Source organism: Gallinula chloropus, assembly GCF_964237585.1.
Source record: "Gallinula chloropus genome assembly, chromosome: 5".
In the NCBI taxonomy this organism is placed as follows: Eukaryota; Metazoa; Chordata; class Aves; order Gruiformes; family Rallidae; genus Gallinula; species Gallinula chloropus.
In genome coordinates, this window is record NC_140090.1 from 46,156,812 (window position 1) to 46,172,643 (window position 15,832).

At 49.2% G+C, this 15,832-nt stretch overlaps 1 protein-coding gene across 2 annotated transcripts in view; it reads left to right on the forward strand.

Moving 5' to 3' along the window:
* The window catches only part of HK1 (hexokinase 1), a gene marked incomplete at its 5' end in the record, with an annotated part of 37,480 nt that overhangs the window by 15,818 nt on the left and 5,830 nt on the right, over positions 1-15,832 (forward strand). For both annotated transcript variants that reach the window (XM_084265691.1, XM_084265692.1), the window contains 12 exons: positions 454-573; positions 3,164-3,259; positions 4,526-4,625; positions 4,717-4,900; positions 5,121-5,276; positions 7,446-7,679; positions 8,625-8,929; positions 9,467-9,615; positions 9,720-9,839; positions 11,015-11,110; positions 12,112-12,211; positions 14,309-14,492. In XM_084265691.1, the coding sequence (XP_084121817.1) occupies positions 454-573; positions 3,164-3,259; positions 4,526-4,625; positions 4,717-4,900; positions 5,121-5,276; positions 7,446-7,679; positions 8,625-8,929; positions 9,467-9,615; positions 9,720-9,839; positions 11,015-11,110; positions 12,112-12,211; positions 14,309-14,492 (1,844 nt within the window). The remainder of the gene's footprint in view (positions 1-453; positions 574-3,163; positions 3,260-4,525; positions 4,626-4,716; positions 4,901-5,120; positions 5,277-7,445; positions 7,680-8,624; positions 8,930-9,466; positions 9,616-9,719; positions 9,840-11,014; positions 11,111-12,111; positions 12,212-14,308; positions 14,493-15,832) is intronic.

The window sequence follows — 15,832 nt, forward strand, 5'->3', positions numbered from 1 at the left end:
GGGTCAGTTCAAGGCAGGCCTGGCACTCTTTTGGTAGACCTCCCATGGGACTGGATCCCAAATGTTCTTTTGGGATGCTTCTAGCTTTTACTGAAAGGATAAGAGAAGGCTTTTTCGCATTCCCATTAGGAGTTAAGTGGAAGGGTTATGACATGCTCAAGAGCCACGTGCCCCCTGTTTCAGCAAAAACATTTTTCCATGTGTGTAAAAGATGCTGTGCAGAATTAGGCGCGTTAAAAGGACAGTCTATTTCCTAATTTATCGATTATTAAGGTGTTCTTGTGCGCTGCCCAAGAGTATTTTCATAGCTATGACTTTTGTATTTCAAACTCTGTACAAAAACTGCAGTTGGGGTTTTCACCCACTGCAGTTTTCATGCAGAGTTTGAAATACTTTCTCCCTGAAACAGTATCTCTTAACAATGGTGGCTTTATGCTTTTCGCTTTCTTTTAGCTTTTTGATCACGTTGCTGAATGTCTGGGTGACTTTATGGAGAAACAACAAATCAAAGACAAGAAATTACCAGTCGGGTTTACATTTTCTTTCCCGTGCCGACAATCCAAGCTCGATGAGGTAAGGAGATTTTGCAATTTTCCTAATATGTGGAAGAGCTACTGTGTTATTAAAACACTGCATGGAAAGTAGTATCCCAGACAGGGATCATTTTCAGGATAAACGTTGTATTTCACTGTTGGACTTGATGTTTGTGTTTATGTTTCTGTCTGAAAGAGGTGGTTAACAGATGACGAAGAGGCATCTGATGTTTTCTGCTGCCTCTGCGTGAGCTCCTTAGTGTTTTGAGTTCCTCAGTATTGTGGTTTACTGTGTAAACATGGCAGACAGGTTTTTTTCCTGCCTCCTGTGCAGCCTTTTTCACCTCTCCAAGGGGTGTAACTGGGGAGGACCCAGACCAGCAGCATTTGCTTGGATTCTGCTGAACTTCACCAGTGCACGCACAGATCCAGATCAGGGTCTTCCCCCTGAGCAGCAGCGCTGAGCCACGCGATCGGCTGGGTGCTCAGCATTGAGGGCAGCCAGGCAGAGACCTCCTGGAAGCAATGTGCTTTAAAAAGGGATGGAAATAACTAGCGCTGTCGAAAGCGGCTGATGAGATTCCCGTGACAAGGATGCCACGATATTTTCTTCCTTTTGGCTCGTTACATCCCGGATGAGTCAGCAGCCTCCTGGTACAGCACTGCCATGGCGAGGTGTGGCACACAAATGCAGGGAAATTAAATCCACATGGAACACTATGAGGTTGTGCCCATAAAGCACGGCCTGCTCTTCCAGCTTGTGGGGATCTGGCCACTAAGGTGGTGCGACAGCTCCCCAGATGTTGATGCTGAGGAGGGCTGGGTGAGGCATGGTTTTTATTGCATTTCATCTTCTTGAGTGATGCTGAGAGCTGGAAACAAGGGTGCTTGCTAACTGAATGTAGTTAAGAATGGGGAGCTGCCTGTTCCTGCGTCAGTTCAGAAGAGATGAGTTGGTTTTGGTGCAGCCACGGTGCACAGTAAGGCTCAGGCCTAGTGACCGTAGCAAAGTCGTGCTGGGGATGTGGCTGTGGAGTTGAGTTGCCCTTGAGACAATTTCTGTAGCTGCTTGATGAAAGGTGCTCATTTGTGGGATGGTTTGGGGCTGCCTGAATGGACTTGGAGGTGAGTGGTGGCAGGGTGGAAGAGGATAGTAAGATACAAGGGACATGGTGTCTCTTAATGAAAAAACAAAAAACCGCAAACAACCCGCCCCCTCAAGAGAGAGTTTTTTTGTATTTTGTGTGTTTGAAAAATGTTTTTCTGGATTCTGTGGGCCAGATTTGTTCCTGACTTGTGGTTTCCATGAGGCTGTGCATGCCTGGGTGCTGGTTTCTCATGGTTGATGAGCAGAAGGAGGCAGGGTGGTCCCTGCTTTCTCCAAGGGCGACAAGGTGGCATGGCACAATTGGACCCCGCTCAACCCTGCCACACTCCAGGGGCTCTTTCCTGCTCCCAAGGCTTTGCTGGTGAAGCCAGAAATCCTTCTAGCACAGCTGCCCATCACCCTGCAAGGAGCTGGCCTTTGCCACCGTGGTTTGACCTGAATGATAAAAGTTATGTGGAATAAGAGACCCTTGTCCCATTGAAGCCCTGCCTGCTGGATGGGCTTGGGCTGCGGTGTGCCCACTCAGCAGCACAGGGCTTTGCAGGGTGTCTGAATGGTGCTAATGAGGGCAGCACTGTGGCTGTCCTAGTTGGGAAGGTGAGAATGCACAAGAGATGTGGTTGAATTTTAAGCTGAGATACTGTGAAACGCACACCTGAGGCGATGGCCACTTGTGTCTGGAGGCTTCAGGTTTTCTGGTTGTCTGCTTCTCAGGCTCCTGTTGTGACAGATGTGAATATTGTGGTGGGTATGAAAAGCTGAGCTGATTTTAAGTCATCTTTTCTGTTGACTACTGCCAGTGCTTTTTGCCTTCTTTTCTTATTATTTACTTACATACCAAAAGCTGTGACCCAGCCAGGCATTGTCTGAATAGAGAGAAAAACACATACATCAGATGTAGTCATTACCTGGGGGGTTTTGCAGGCTCTTTGTGACCACTTGCTGGCACAGAACTCAATACCAGGATTTCTTTTTTGATGCACGCTCCAAGTCAGGGACATACATTGCCATATTTCCAGCATCACCACTTGCTTCAGCCCATAAACACAGTCCCACAGTGAAACAATCCCGGGCAACTGGGACTTCAGGCAGCAAATGTGCATCACTCTGATCCCTGCTGCATCTGAGCCCTGGATGTACAAACATCTCATCCCTTCTCTTTAGTCAGTCCTGCACTGTCAGCTTTTTCTGAAAGCAGTCAATTTCCATGGCCCAAAAGGATTAAATGGTTTTCCAAGAAAAACTGTCGAGGAGTAACGTGGAGAAGAATGGGCTGAGCATACAAAATGCAAACAAAACCATTTTCTAGCAAGGGAGGGGAAAACAATTTCCCATCTTTCAGCTTACTGCAGTGGGAATCCAAGACCTCCAGTTGCCTCAGGTTGGGCCATTAGATCATATAAGAGACTTGAAGATGCATTTAAAGTATAAAAACTGTTTTTTAAGAGGGGGAGCAGGAATAATAAATCAACTCGTGTCTTATGGTGACATCCTGTTGACTGTTGCTCTTCTGTTTTATCAGGGTATTCTGATCACCTGGACGAAACGCTTCAAAGCAAGTGGCGTGGAGGGAGCAGATGTTGTGAGACTGCTTAACAGGGCCATCAAGAAACGCGGGGTGAGTCGCACTTCATTGTTTCTTTAAACTCTGTATCCCTGCAAACTGGCATTTCTCTGTCAGGGACCACCCTTCGTGTCACCGAGGCCGCTTTCTCGTGTGAAGGTGTGTGGGTTCGCCCTTTGCTGGGGAAATGGAGCAACACCAGAGTTGCTATGGTGTGGACACTGTGATTTATTTTTTTTCCCTCGCAGCCCCAAACCCAGTTACTGTGTTGTGGTTTGTCCCTGGCACCCCTCAGCAATTTTATCACTCTCCCAAAAAACACGCCTCCCCCACCTCAAGAGAGGGCTGTATGTCAGTGCCACAGCTTTTCAGCCGCACCAACATGTCCCGTTCCTGAGAAGCCTCATCTCATGGTCTGGGCTCAGCTGAGTTGTGCGGCTGCCTTGCGTGGGAGTGGGAAGGGTTAGGGAATGGAAGGAGAAGGGAGGTTTCGGATTGGGTGAGCTGTGGTGCTCCCTGCTGTGTCTCGTTCCTGACTTTATGGAGGGTGAAGGTGACCAGGTTGCTGATCTAAACGAACAGAAAGGCACGGAGCATGAAGTGGAATTAATTTGGGTTTGCATAATACTTGTGGCCAGATGAGGTTATTCAGCATCCAAATTCACAGGGAACTGGGCAGTATTTGCTCTCTTTGGGCAGCTGTGGCCTCTCGGGCAAGCCCAAGTTTCATTGTCCCTGAACAGCAATGCTATAGTCAGGGACTCTCACGAGACTTGGTATCAGGTGGAATAACACACTGAAGGAGCTAGAAAGGAATGAGTGCACGTTGTTTGGACAGCTGATTTGCATTGTTTGCTTTTTGTATTAAAATCTTCACTTGAAATGAAACCCCTAGATGTTTGAAGTGAGTTCCACGAGGAACACGTAACTCGGGAATGTTTTCTAGATTGACTCCTTGGGCAACTGCATCAAATTACTCCATGGTGATGAGCTACAAGAGTTCCTCCCTGCCTCGTGTAGTTCTTTCCTTCCCCACCTAAGGCTCCTTACGTGAGAGCAGGGCTTTGCACTCTAGCATCACACTGCTGCTGGTTTATTGTTTGCCTGGTGCATTAGTCTGCTCTCGTCGTCTTCTCGGGTACGTGGGTTATGGAAGTGGCAGACAGAACAAGTGATATTTAAGATGAGCTGTTGTATTTAGACAAATGATTTGTCCCCCGTTCTGTGTGAAATTAGCTGAAATAAGCAAACCGTTGATAAACCCAGTGATGTTTTCTGAAGAAGCCGTACGGTCACAGTAATGTTTTGCTCCTCCACCAGGACTACGATGCCGACATCATGGCTGTGGTGAACGACACTGTTGGGACTATGATGACCTGCGGTTTTGATGACCAGCGTTGCGAAGTCGGCCTTATCATTGGTAATGCCCATTGCTGCTGCAGCACGCATGTGGCTTTTCTCCTTTTGCCTGGCCTGTTTGGTTAGCACCTTCTGATGTCCTTTCCCTAAAGGCACTGGCACCAATGCTTGTTACATGGAGGAGATGCGGCACATCGACCTGGTGGAAGGGGATGAGGGCAGGATGTGCATCAACACTGAGTGGGGAGCCTTTGGAGATGACGGCTCGCTGGAAGACATCAGGACCGAGTTTGATCGAGAGATTGACCGTGGATCCCTTAATCCTGGGAAGCAGCTGTGAGTGAGGCAGTTATTTGTTGAGCTCTGCTTCTTTTCCTTTCCAGGCCGTCCTCCCTTTTCCTTGTTATGAATTCAGCAGTTGAAGAAAGCTCGACTTTGCCCGTGGTGAGGCAAGCTGTGTTTTGGGATGGGTGGTAGGGGTGGCACAGCTGAGCCCTGCCTCCCGGTGCTGCCCATGGACCGGCCAGTGGGTGACTGCTGCTGTCCTCTTCTGCAGGTTTGAGAAGATGGTCAGTGGGCTGTACATGGGCGAGCTGGTGAGGCTCATCCTGGTGAAAATGGCCAAGGAGGGACTGCTTTTTGAGGGGAGAATCACCCCTGAACTTCTCACCAAAGGGAAGTTTGAGACAAAGCACGTTTCCGCCATAGAAAAGTGAGTACCTCTCCCGTTTCAACCCTCGGGTTCACAGGGACCTTGTTGTTAATTTTCCAGCATCTTTTTTCACTTTGTGGGGAGATGCCCTGGGTTGGGGTCGCTGCCATCCTCCAGTGCGGGTGCAGACCCAGCCATCCTGGAGGGACCCCCAGGAGAGATATCCTCTGCCATCCTCCCCGAGCCTTCTTCCTTTTTCTGTGTTGGGAGGAATTATGAAAGCCTACCAGCCTGTGCATCTGCAGGATATTCACTGTGCTACTGCTCACCCTCCTTGCAAATCCTCTGAAGTTGCTGCCCTGCAGCTAAACACAGCAGTGAACTGGCTTAGTGCCCCCTCGCACATACTTGTGTTGCTCCTTGCTGTATCCCTGGGATCGCTGGGCAGCAGGAAAACAAGTGTGACAAGGCAGAGCATTCAGTCTCGTAGGCAGTGCCGGGTGCTACACGGCGACCTCTGAGCTATGCAGCAGTTGGTTTCTTATGGTGTCATCACCCCTTTGGGCAGTACTTACTGGCTCGTCTCCCCTGTGGTTTTAACATTCACATCACTAGGATAGCTTGTACTGTGGTCAGCAGGCTGGCTTTTCTTTTTGAAGTGCTTCTTGTTTTGGGGCACACTTACAGAGGTACTGTTGATCGTGGGTGCAGTGCAGAGGGAACTGCTAGTAACTCCTATGGTGCAGGCTGTCTCCTGCCTGTGCAGACCATCTTAACCCTGAAGTGTTCCATTACACGCGTGTGTCTGTTCCTCTTAACCACAGAGGTCTGTGTGGGCCCAGAGTAACATTAGACAGCAGTGAGAAAAACAGCTGTAGGCAAATTCAGTTATTAAGAGCAAAATTTGCCCTGGAGTTCTATCTTGCTCCCTGAAGAGCTGGAACAGGCTGCCCAGAGAGGTGGTGGATGCCCTGTCCCTTGAGTTGTTCAAGGCCAGGTTGGATGGGGCCCTGGGCAACCTTGTGTAGATCCAGGCCTGGAGATTGGTGGCCCTGCCTGTGGCAGGGGGATTGGAACTCTGATCCTTGGGGTCCCGTCCAACCCAGACCATTCTGTGATTCTATGATAAGAGTTCTTTGGTTATAAGTAGAGGGGGCATAATCCCTGTGCAGCTTCAAATTTCCAGCTGATGCTACCAAGACAGAAGGGTCCTTTAAAAAGACGTATGAAGTGCAGTTAGCGGTGACAAGATGTGCTTGTGTTTTCATCTGGGAAATTACCGAGCTGGGCATCGGTAAGTTTTGCCAGAAACTTTGCTCTCAGGCTGTGCATAACCTGGGAAGATGCAGCACAAGGGGCAGAAATTGAATGAGGTCATAAAAAAGTCTGGAGAGAGACCCGTTGGGGTGAAATCACTTAGGCAACCTTCACTCAGGGTTTTATTTTTTACACTGGCCTTAATTTAGTGAGATGTGTGAGCAAGCAAGTGTGGCTTTATGCTCAGGCCCGTGTTGAATTGCAGAGCTGGTGCTTCCTGCTCAGGACAGGAGAAGCTGCTTGTTGTAGTCTTAAGGATCCATGTGATGGAAAAAGGGGTTGATTCCTCCAGGTCCATCACAGAAATTGCTGACTTTTTGGGGGTGCGCTGATGGAGCTGTCCTGGGGTTGCTGCTCTGTGCTTGGGGTCTGGCACTGTTGGACCAACGTGCTGTGCTACCAGGGGTTGCCCAGCTCCGCACGATGGGGCTGGTACCTCTCCCATGCCTTGTGCTTCTGCTTTCGAAGTACAGGAAGCTCACTTGGTGTGAGACTTGACCTGATCATCTGGCATGATGAAAACGTGGTCTGTGGTGGAGACATTATTGCTTGACATGTTTCCAGTGGCACGATGTGCTTGTTGCCATGTGGGAAATGAACTTGGAGGAGGGCAGGCTTCTGAGGGGTACATATGGGAGTAATCCTGCCCATAGGCCACTGTAGTACCTGGAATTGCATCTTTTGTATGTGGCACATTGCACCAGGCTTTAGTGGAAAGCTGTTTCTGTCAGTGCATCATTAGAGGATTTTATTTTAAACCTTGTGGAGCTTCCCAGTCCAGAAATCTAAGAAATTTTCTGTCTAACCCCATTCTTAAACCCCAGGCAGGGGCACCCATGGCTGGATGTGCCTCTGTCCTGCATTTTGTAGGTCCCCCGGTAAGGAGCACCCTTTACTGCTCTCTCTTTGCAGGAGCAAAGAAGGTTTGAACAAAGCCAAAGAAATTTTAACCCGCTTGGGGGTGGAGCCATCCCACGAGGACTGTATCGCCGTCCAGCACGTCTGCACCATCGTGTCTTTCCGCTCAGCCAACCTGGTAGCCTCCACGCTGGGTGCCATCCTCAACCAGCTGCGGGATAACAAAGGGGTCGGCCGCCTCCGGACCACTGTGGGGGTCGATGGCTCCCTCTACAAGATGCATCCGCAGTGAGTCCCCTCTGCTCCAGCTGTTAATGCTCTTTGCCTGGCCTCTGCTTTGTGACGGGTCAAGAGTGTAACCCCATGATGTCAGCCAGGCCTGCGGTTTGAGTGGGAGATGAGACACCCCGAAAGGTGGACATCGGGGTTTGGTCTGAGATGGGGAGCTTACTGGAAAGGAGGAGAGGGGTCTTTAGGCAAAAAGGAAGGTGATATTTGTATAAAAAACCCAACAAAACCACAAAGAAGCAACATTGGATACTGCAGTATCAGTGAAAGCTGTGGTGGTGTGTGTACATACCTTGAGGGTCTCGACAGACCTCTCAGAGCCTCTTTGTGTAGAGCATTACTTTGTGCCCATGGACGGGGCTTTGAGGGGACCTGCATTAGTACACTTTGATCTCCGTTTTAAATTTAAACTTGGCTGTTTTGAAATGCACCGCTGAACTCCATTTTTAGTGACTTTCAGGCTTTTCCACTGAAGATATACCTGGAAAATGAGGTGGGGCGGTGTGGAAATGATGCTTAGGTTTCTGTGGCCTTTTAAAAACCAGCTGAGCCTTGTTTTTTCCTGTCTTGAAAGCCACATTTTTAACCAAACAGCTGTTTAGATTTATGTGGAAATCTGGGCAGAGGTTGAGCGCTTTCGCTGTGTGTGTACCTGTTCCCGTTAGCAGGGTTTGGTGTGCATCTTAGCCTCAAAAATAATCTTAAGTGCCCATGGCCCGGTGCTGCCAGCCTATGCACACTTGGGAACGTGTCTCCCAAATTCAGGAGAAGGAAATGGGAGACATAGGCAGCACTTAGGTATGGTTGATGACTACGTGGTAAAAGGCTTTTATTTAGTAATCAGGAACCGGCTCCTTGGAACCCTCACAGTCGGTCTGTGTTGGCAGTGCAGATTTTGGAGGGCGGGAACACAGAGAGCAGGCTTGCAGCCTCTCCTCCCCGCAGGTATGCCCGGCGCTTGCACAAAACCACCCGTCGCCTGGTGCCTGACTCGGAAGTGCGGTTCCTGCTGTCGGAGAGCGGCAGCGGGAAGGGAGCAGCGATGGTGACGGCCGTGGCCTACCGGTTGTCAGAACAGCATCGGCTCATCGACGAGACACTGGCCGAGTTCAAGCTCACCCATGAGCAGCTGCTGCAGGTGAAGAAGAGGATGAGGGCAGAGATGGAAGCGGGGCTGAAGAAGAAGACTCACGAGACTGCCAAAGTGAAAATGCTACCTACCTTCGTCCGCAGCACGCCAGATGGGACGGGTAAGAGGCGCACCTGCACTGGAGTGAGAGCACACAAAATGTGCTCCCAGCAATGGGGACTGGGGTTGGCAGAGGGCAAGCGTGGTGAAAGAGGAGCCTCCTGAGCTGTGCAAAGGAGGAAATCCCACCTCATGCTTGGTGCTGGCGGACTGAGCCTGCGCCGTTGCCCCAAGGTACAATCAAGGGGGGAGAGAACCACAACTGTGTTGGGTTCCTAACCCAAACCCATCTGAACTCTGTCCACACAACAGTTCTTTGCATTTCAGGTTGGCTGGCCAAATTTCTGCTTTCTCTCAGGAACAGTTGTGGGGGTCCCCATTTCCCTTCTTGGTTTAAAACAAAACAAACCCAAAAAACACCAAAAAGGAAAAAAAAAGGGGGAGGGTGTGGAGCTGGAATACTCAGAGCAGTGTCTAAAATCCTCCTTCGACGAAGATCTTCCCAACTGAGAGTTTTGAAGAGATCTTATGTCAAAGTGTTTTCTGGGGAAAGATTTTGCTGATGGTTGTTTAAAGGCTCATGCATGCTCTCTGACAGAGAACGGAGACTTTCTGGCGCTTGACCTCGGAGGGACAAACTTCAGAGTTCTGCTGGTGAAAATCCGCAGCGGTAAAAGGAGAACAGTTGAGATGCACAACAAGATCTATGCCATTCCTATAGAGGTGATGCAGGGAACGGGAGAAGAGGTGAGTTATTCGTGTTTCTCTTTGGCGGCTCCGCTACTTCTTAAATACCTTTTTAAGAGCGTGTAGCAGGTACTGCTTCAAACTCACGACTTCTCTCTTTAAAGCTGTTTGATCACATCGTTACCTGCATATCTGATTTCCTGGATTACATGGGGATAAAAGGCGCACGTCTTCCTCTGGGCTTCACGTTTTCCTTCCCTTGCAAGCAGACCAGTCTGGATGCTGTAAGTTCCTTAGTATCTTTTGAATCTGCTTTTGTGACACATGATAGGACAAGGGGAAATGGCTTAAGCTGTGCCAGGGCAGGTTTAGATTAGATGCTAGGAAAAAGAATAATTCACTGAAAGGGTTATTGGGCATTGGAGCAGGCTGCCTAGGGAGGGGGATTGAGTCACCATCCCTGGATGTGTTCAAGGGCGGGTAGATGAGTAGCTCAGGGATATGGTTTAGTAGAGGATGGGAATAGTTGGACTTGATGATCTGAAAGGTCTTTTCCAACCTAGTGATTCTGTGCTTATGCTGGTGGGATGGATGGACCCACCAGATGATCTGGTGGGGTGGATGAACCAGGACCTGCTCAGCTATGTCACCCTGTTGGTGACTGTGTAGCGCACAGCATGTCCCTGTCAAGTGTACCCTTGTTCTCTTTAATGTTTAACTTCATCACTGCCACGTACTTCATACTTCCACCAGCTCCACCTGTGCAGATGTTAATAGTTTCCTGCGTACTTAGCCCTTTTCTTGCATGCAGGCAGACACTTGTCTCTGGACACCAAGCGTGATCAACAATACTAGATTCACATCCCACACACACATATATATATTCCTTTCTACAGAGAGTCTTCTATACAACCTCACACTAAAGCATTTGAAACATCAAGTGTACAGACTAACATTTAAGTCTTAGGAAAATAAGATAAATATTCCAATATAAGGAAGGAGGGAAGCAGGCAGTGGCATCAGGAGCAGCATTCAAATATACAGCTCAAAAATTCCATCATATTGCTGACGATAGGAGGCTTGCTCAAGCCATGGAGACTTTGGAGTGTGGCTGAGAGAGGAGACAGGTTCTTCAGCAAAATGTGTTTCCTGTGTTGGTCAATACACGGAGGAAGTGAGCCTCCTCCTCCAGCTGAGGGCTTTATGAGTCTGCATACCGACTCACCATAAATATTCATGGCCATTTCCTGGAAATGTGGGGTCATAGACATGGTGTGAGGTGACCCGTGGTCACCTGTGTGAAGTGTTGTGATTTTGTGCTTTTATAGGCCGGGGGGGGGTAAGCAAGTGCAGGGAGGTTATCAGATAGAAATGCTCAGCAGTTGTCCCTTGGAGGGCTCCAGGGGTTTTGGGGTGATCTGTAGCATACCCGGGATAACCTGTTTTTTTTCTTTTTTAGGGTATCCTTCTCAATTGGACAAAAGGCTTCAAAGCTACTGACTGCGAGGGAGAAGATGTGGTGTATTTGCTTAGAGAAGGAATTAAAAGAAGAGAGGTGATTTTTCTGTTGGTGGCATTTTCTTTTTCTGCTCCTGCTTCTCCCTCCCCTCCAGACTTGACAGACCTCCTGCGTGTCAGGCTGCTTTCCTCTCACAGGGTTTGTGTGCCTTGAAGAACCCTACCGTGCCTCCTGTCCCGCACGGGAGGCGTTTGCCTTGCCACAGGTCCAGGTAGAGCAACCCCTGACGCTGTGCCTGCTCCGATGCTGGCCTGACCTGATCCTCACCACCACAGAGGATGATCTAGATGATGTGCAGTGAAACTGGGTGCAGAGTTCAGCGACCAAACAAAAGCTGCTACTCAAAACTACATACACAGGGATTTTGTTTCATTGCTTTTTGGGGTTTTTTTGGTTTTCCCAGAGACTTCTAACTTGCTACATTTGGTAGGACTTTCAAGGCTTCTTTCAAAACCCAGTGGCAATTTTCACTGCATCAGAGCATAGAGAAGGCAGGAGTTTTCAGTGTAGTGATTGCAGCAGTTCGCCTCAGTGCTCCCTGACTTGCAGTTCTGCCCCCATTTCCCCCCCATCACAACACTTGTTCTTGAAAAAGTCTTAAGCAGCTTAGCTCAGTCCTTCTAGGATAGGAAGAAATATAGCCTGAGGAGAGCATTAATTTTAGGACAGTTTTATCAGCAAGTGAAAGGAGGGTCGTAAAAGCCTTTGCTGCTGGATTTGCTGCTGTTGCAATACAGAATGGCAGTAGCCTTCTACCATATGCCTATACAAAAAATCTCAGATATTTCTAAGCCAAAGAGAAGAGCCAGGAATGTATTTTATTCTGAAAACATAGGCTATTGTACATCAAGCATGCAAGGAGCCTTAGCTACCTGCATCTAGATTACATTTCCATTTTGGCACGTGTAAAACCAGGCCAGTACATTCAGTTTGTTTGCAGAGTGCTTTGTCAGAGTTCCTGGTGGTGTAGTCCTTTCTCATCCCCTGTGGTTGCCCCAAACCCAGAGTTCTCATTGGTTTATTTCTCTCTCCTAAAGGAGTTTGACTTGGATGTGGTGGCCGTGGTGAATGACACAGTGGGCACAATGATGACTTGTGCTTATGAAGACCCAAACTGTGAAATCGGACTCATCGTGGGTATGTTAGAGCTTCTTTTTGTTTGGCACTTTTTTTATTACCCAGAGCATCAGTGTGTCTGTCTGTATTCTCGTGAGAACATCCCTGCAGCTAGCGGGGTGTCTGGGAGTGAACGATTTTAAGATTAACAGCTACCCCTTCAACAGTAAGCTGGGCGAAGGAATTAAGAGCAAAATTCAGCAGCCACCTTAGTTCTTTGCGTGATCAGCCTTGATAAGCCCAGGCTGTAACGCTGAACAAATCCTGCCTGTTTTAACTGGGAAGGCAACATGCTGCTCAAGCAGCGAGCAAACGTGGGCCCAGGTGGCCTCACCAGCTTCTGGGATATATGTTAGTTTGGCCCTTAATAGTTTCCCTGCCAGGGCGGTCGGGTAGCCCACAGCTTCCCTCGAGCACGTGGTGTCTCAGAATAAACTTGTAAAGCACGATTCCCGAATGGCATGTGATGGAAAGCTCTGACAGACAAAGTGCAGCGGCTGACAGCTCCCTTCCCAGCAGCGAGACAGCTGAAGTAATTCCACAGGTGGCGGCCAGTGTCTTTGCAAATGCCACACTCGGGGTGCCTGTGGCATAAGGGGGCTGTGAATTCACAAAGCTCTCCAGGGAGAAGAGTTTTCAGTGGGGAGGGAAGGGGATGAGGCACTTTCAAGCCTTAAGAATGCTTTCTGTTGTGAGGTGGCTTATAGGGAAATGAAACGCCACGGATTTCTCCTCTAGACAGTTGGAAAATGTCCAGGATGAGTCAGCACAGCGCAGTGTGGGTAGGAAGCCGTGCCAGCGTAGCTCCGTCAGTGGCGTGTTTTCAGGGACATGGTTCCCTGCAGGAAGGACACTGCGTCCTTGGGGTGCTGCGAGTGTTGTTTGAGGAACGTCTGCTGCAGCCCTGCCAGATATGCTCTCCAGCCAGCATGTTGGCATGCAGAGAGAGGGGTTCAGAGGTGGCCTGGGTACATCTGGGATAAGGAGAAGGGAAGCCCTGGGGCTCTGACAGCTCCCTCTGGCCTGGGTGAATTGCCTTGGCCAGACTGATGGTGCTTGCTGGGGACCCTGTGTGAGTCCCCTGTCACCCCACTCTCCCCATTGCAGGGAGGTGGGTGAACTTCCCCACTGTTGCTTGGCAGGGAAAAATATTCTTGCAAGGGCAAGTTCACATTGTGCTGGTGCCATCTCTGCCTATTGCCCACTTCCCCTGCCAGGAGATCCAATGCCTTGCATCTCCACTGCTGAATCCTTTGGAAACCTCTGGTGATGAGACCAGGTCTCTGCTTTTCATCTGCTGGCAGCAGATCATCGCAAAGCCTGTCAGTCTAACAGCTTGTATTTAATAGGTATCCATGGTATTTAATAGGTAACCTCACGTTCAGGCAGCCCTTACTTAGCTTGTTCTGGACAACGAGACTTGGCATTGGGAGGTTGGCCGGTGCTGATGGACCACAACCAGGCTCAGACTGGTTTGGCCCTGCAAACCCGAGTCTCAGTCTGCAAGCCAAGCCTTTTCCCGCCTCGTACCCTGTGCTGTGTGTGGCTCAGCTGCCCTGCAGTGGTGGAGTGCCTGCGGATATGTATTGGTGCAGAATCTGTGGTGCAGAGTTTGGTCGGTGACTGAGAGCACTCTTGCCCTAGGGAACAGCAAAAGCTGCCTCTCCCTGCTCATAAAGCTTTACTCACAAAGGCCTCTGTGAACACGCAGCCCTTGCAATTGCTACGCTTACTGGGATCGCCTTTAAGCACAACTAGATGTGGCATCGTTTCAACATGGAATTAACCTTCCTGCTGGAGAAACTACTTCAGCAATTTGAATCAGGAAAAAAAAAACCCATAAGCAAGAACTAGAAAGTACCCTGCAGTTAGCTGGGAAACCCCCCTGGGCTTGTCTTTGCCTGCTGCCTCCAAACTTGCTGAGGTTTTCACTTTGGCACATTTCCCCCTGAACACTGTGAGTCTTTTGGGGTTTGTTGCAACATTTCAAAGAACGATAGACTTCTTCATTCAGAAAAAGCACATTCAAGATCTCCCAGAAGGTACTGTCTGGGCTGTTGTGCTTGTTTCTAGTGTTGTGTCCAGACGAAGAGTAATTTTGGCCTTTCCTTCTCCCAGGAACTGGCAGCAATGCTTGTTACATGGAAGAGATGAGAAACATTGAGATGGTGGATGGTGAGCAAGGCCGGATGTGCGTCAACACGGAGTGGGGAGCATTCGGAGATAATGGATGCCTGGACGATATCAGGACAATATATGACAAAGCGGTTGATGACTATTCGCTAAATGCTGGAAAGCAAAGGTACTGTGGGATAAATAGCCTGCTAGGTATAAGCCAGGCTGCTCTAAATGCTTTTAAGAGAGAGTTGGATTTCTCCCAGTCGGAAAAAGGAGAGGTTGAGTTGAAAATGACTGCAGCCCTGCTATCCTGTGCGATCTCCCCCTTCTGTGCTTTTCCTGGTTCCTGCGTCTTTTTTTTGCCACTTCTTTGCTGCCATGGGATGTCAGCTGGGGTTTCATTGAGAACTTCACCGGTCTCAAAATTACTGAGACACCTTTTTTTCTCATTCCGTTTTGTACTCGGGGGGTTAATATGGCTTGTCATTCTTCTGCTCTTAGTCTTAGTTTAATCTTTTTTGGCTTAACCCTCTTTGTAGAGGGCTCTGCCTCCAGAAATCCTCAGCCCAGACCAGCCAGCGTGGTTGGAGTGTGGAGCCGCTCATCATAAAGCAGTCAGGACCATTCTTGCAGATGCGGACACCTCTTATTTCAGATGATTTTCTGGATGAAACATGTTATGTTAGAGGGAGACACCTTCCTTGATTTTGAAGGCTGGGTCTCATTTTGGGGGTCCAGCTCTTGTTTGGCTAACCTCTTCCCTGTGCCCTTCAAAAAAGGGCTGACAAGGAGATGTACCCAGTGCCGAGGAAACTGGCCTGAGGCTGCTGCAGGCCCAGGCTGCAGCTTTTCGTCATTGGTCTGCAGCAAGGCTTCGACGCCAGGAGCCATTAAAAAGATTTTGCGACTAGAATAAATCTGCCTGAAAACCTGGGGGATGCAGACAAATTGGCAGGTCTCTTGGGAAGCTCTTTAGAATTGGGGCTCAGACAGACCCAGAGAGGTGGACGCTGAGTGAGCCTGATGCAGCGGCGGAGTTGGCACGGAAGAAGTAGGCAAAGGCAGCAGTGGAGACTGCCAGGTGGAATCATTTATTCCAGAGAGAGTTAGGCACTCAAGAGGGAGGACACTTGCTGGGTACAAGCCTGAGAGAGCTCAGAGTATTAGATTTACTGCATGGCCTGCTTCCAAGGGCATGGTGTCCTGGGCTCCACTCGATCCAGGGCAGAAACCCTGCTTAGAGCTTCAGGAGGGGAAATAAAGGATGCGTCATGCAATGTGCTTCTCAACAAATGGAAAACTGTTAAGTTCTCATGGGTAAGAGCACACCTGCAGCCCATGGAGATCCTGGCCTTGGCCATTTATTGGCTTATTGGAAATGCAAGCCCATGGAGAGCTCCATTTGAGCCAGAGGGATCTGGGAGAGGGAAGGAGAGTGAAGGAGACATCGCAGCAGAGGGCTATTCCCTAACCATGCCTAACACGGCTCCTTGCCGGGAAGGAGGTCTGCAAGTGGAAGATATT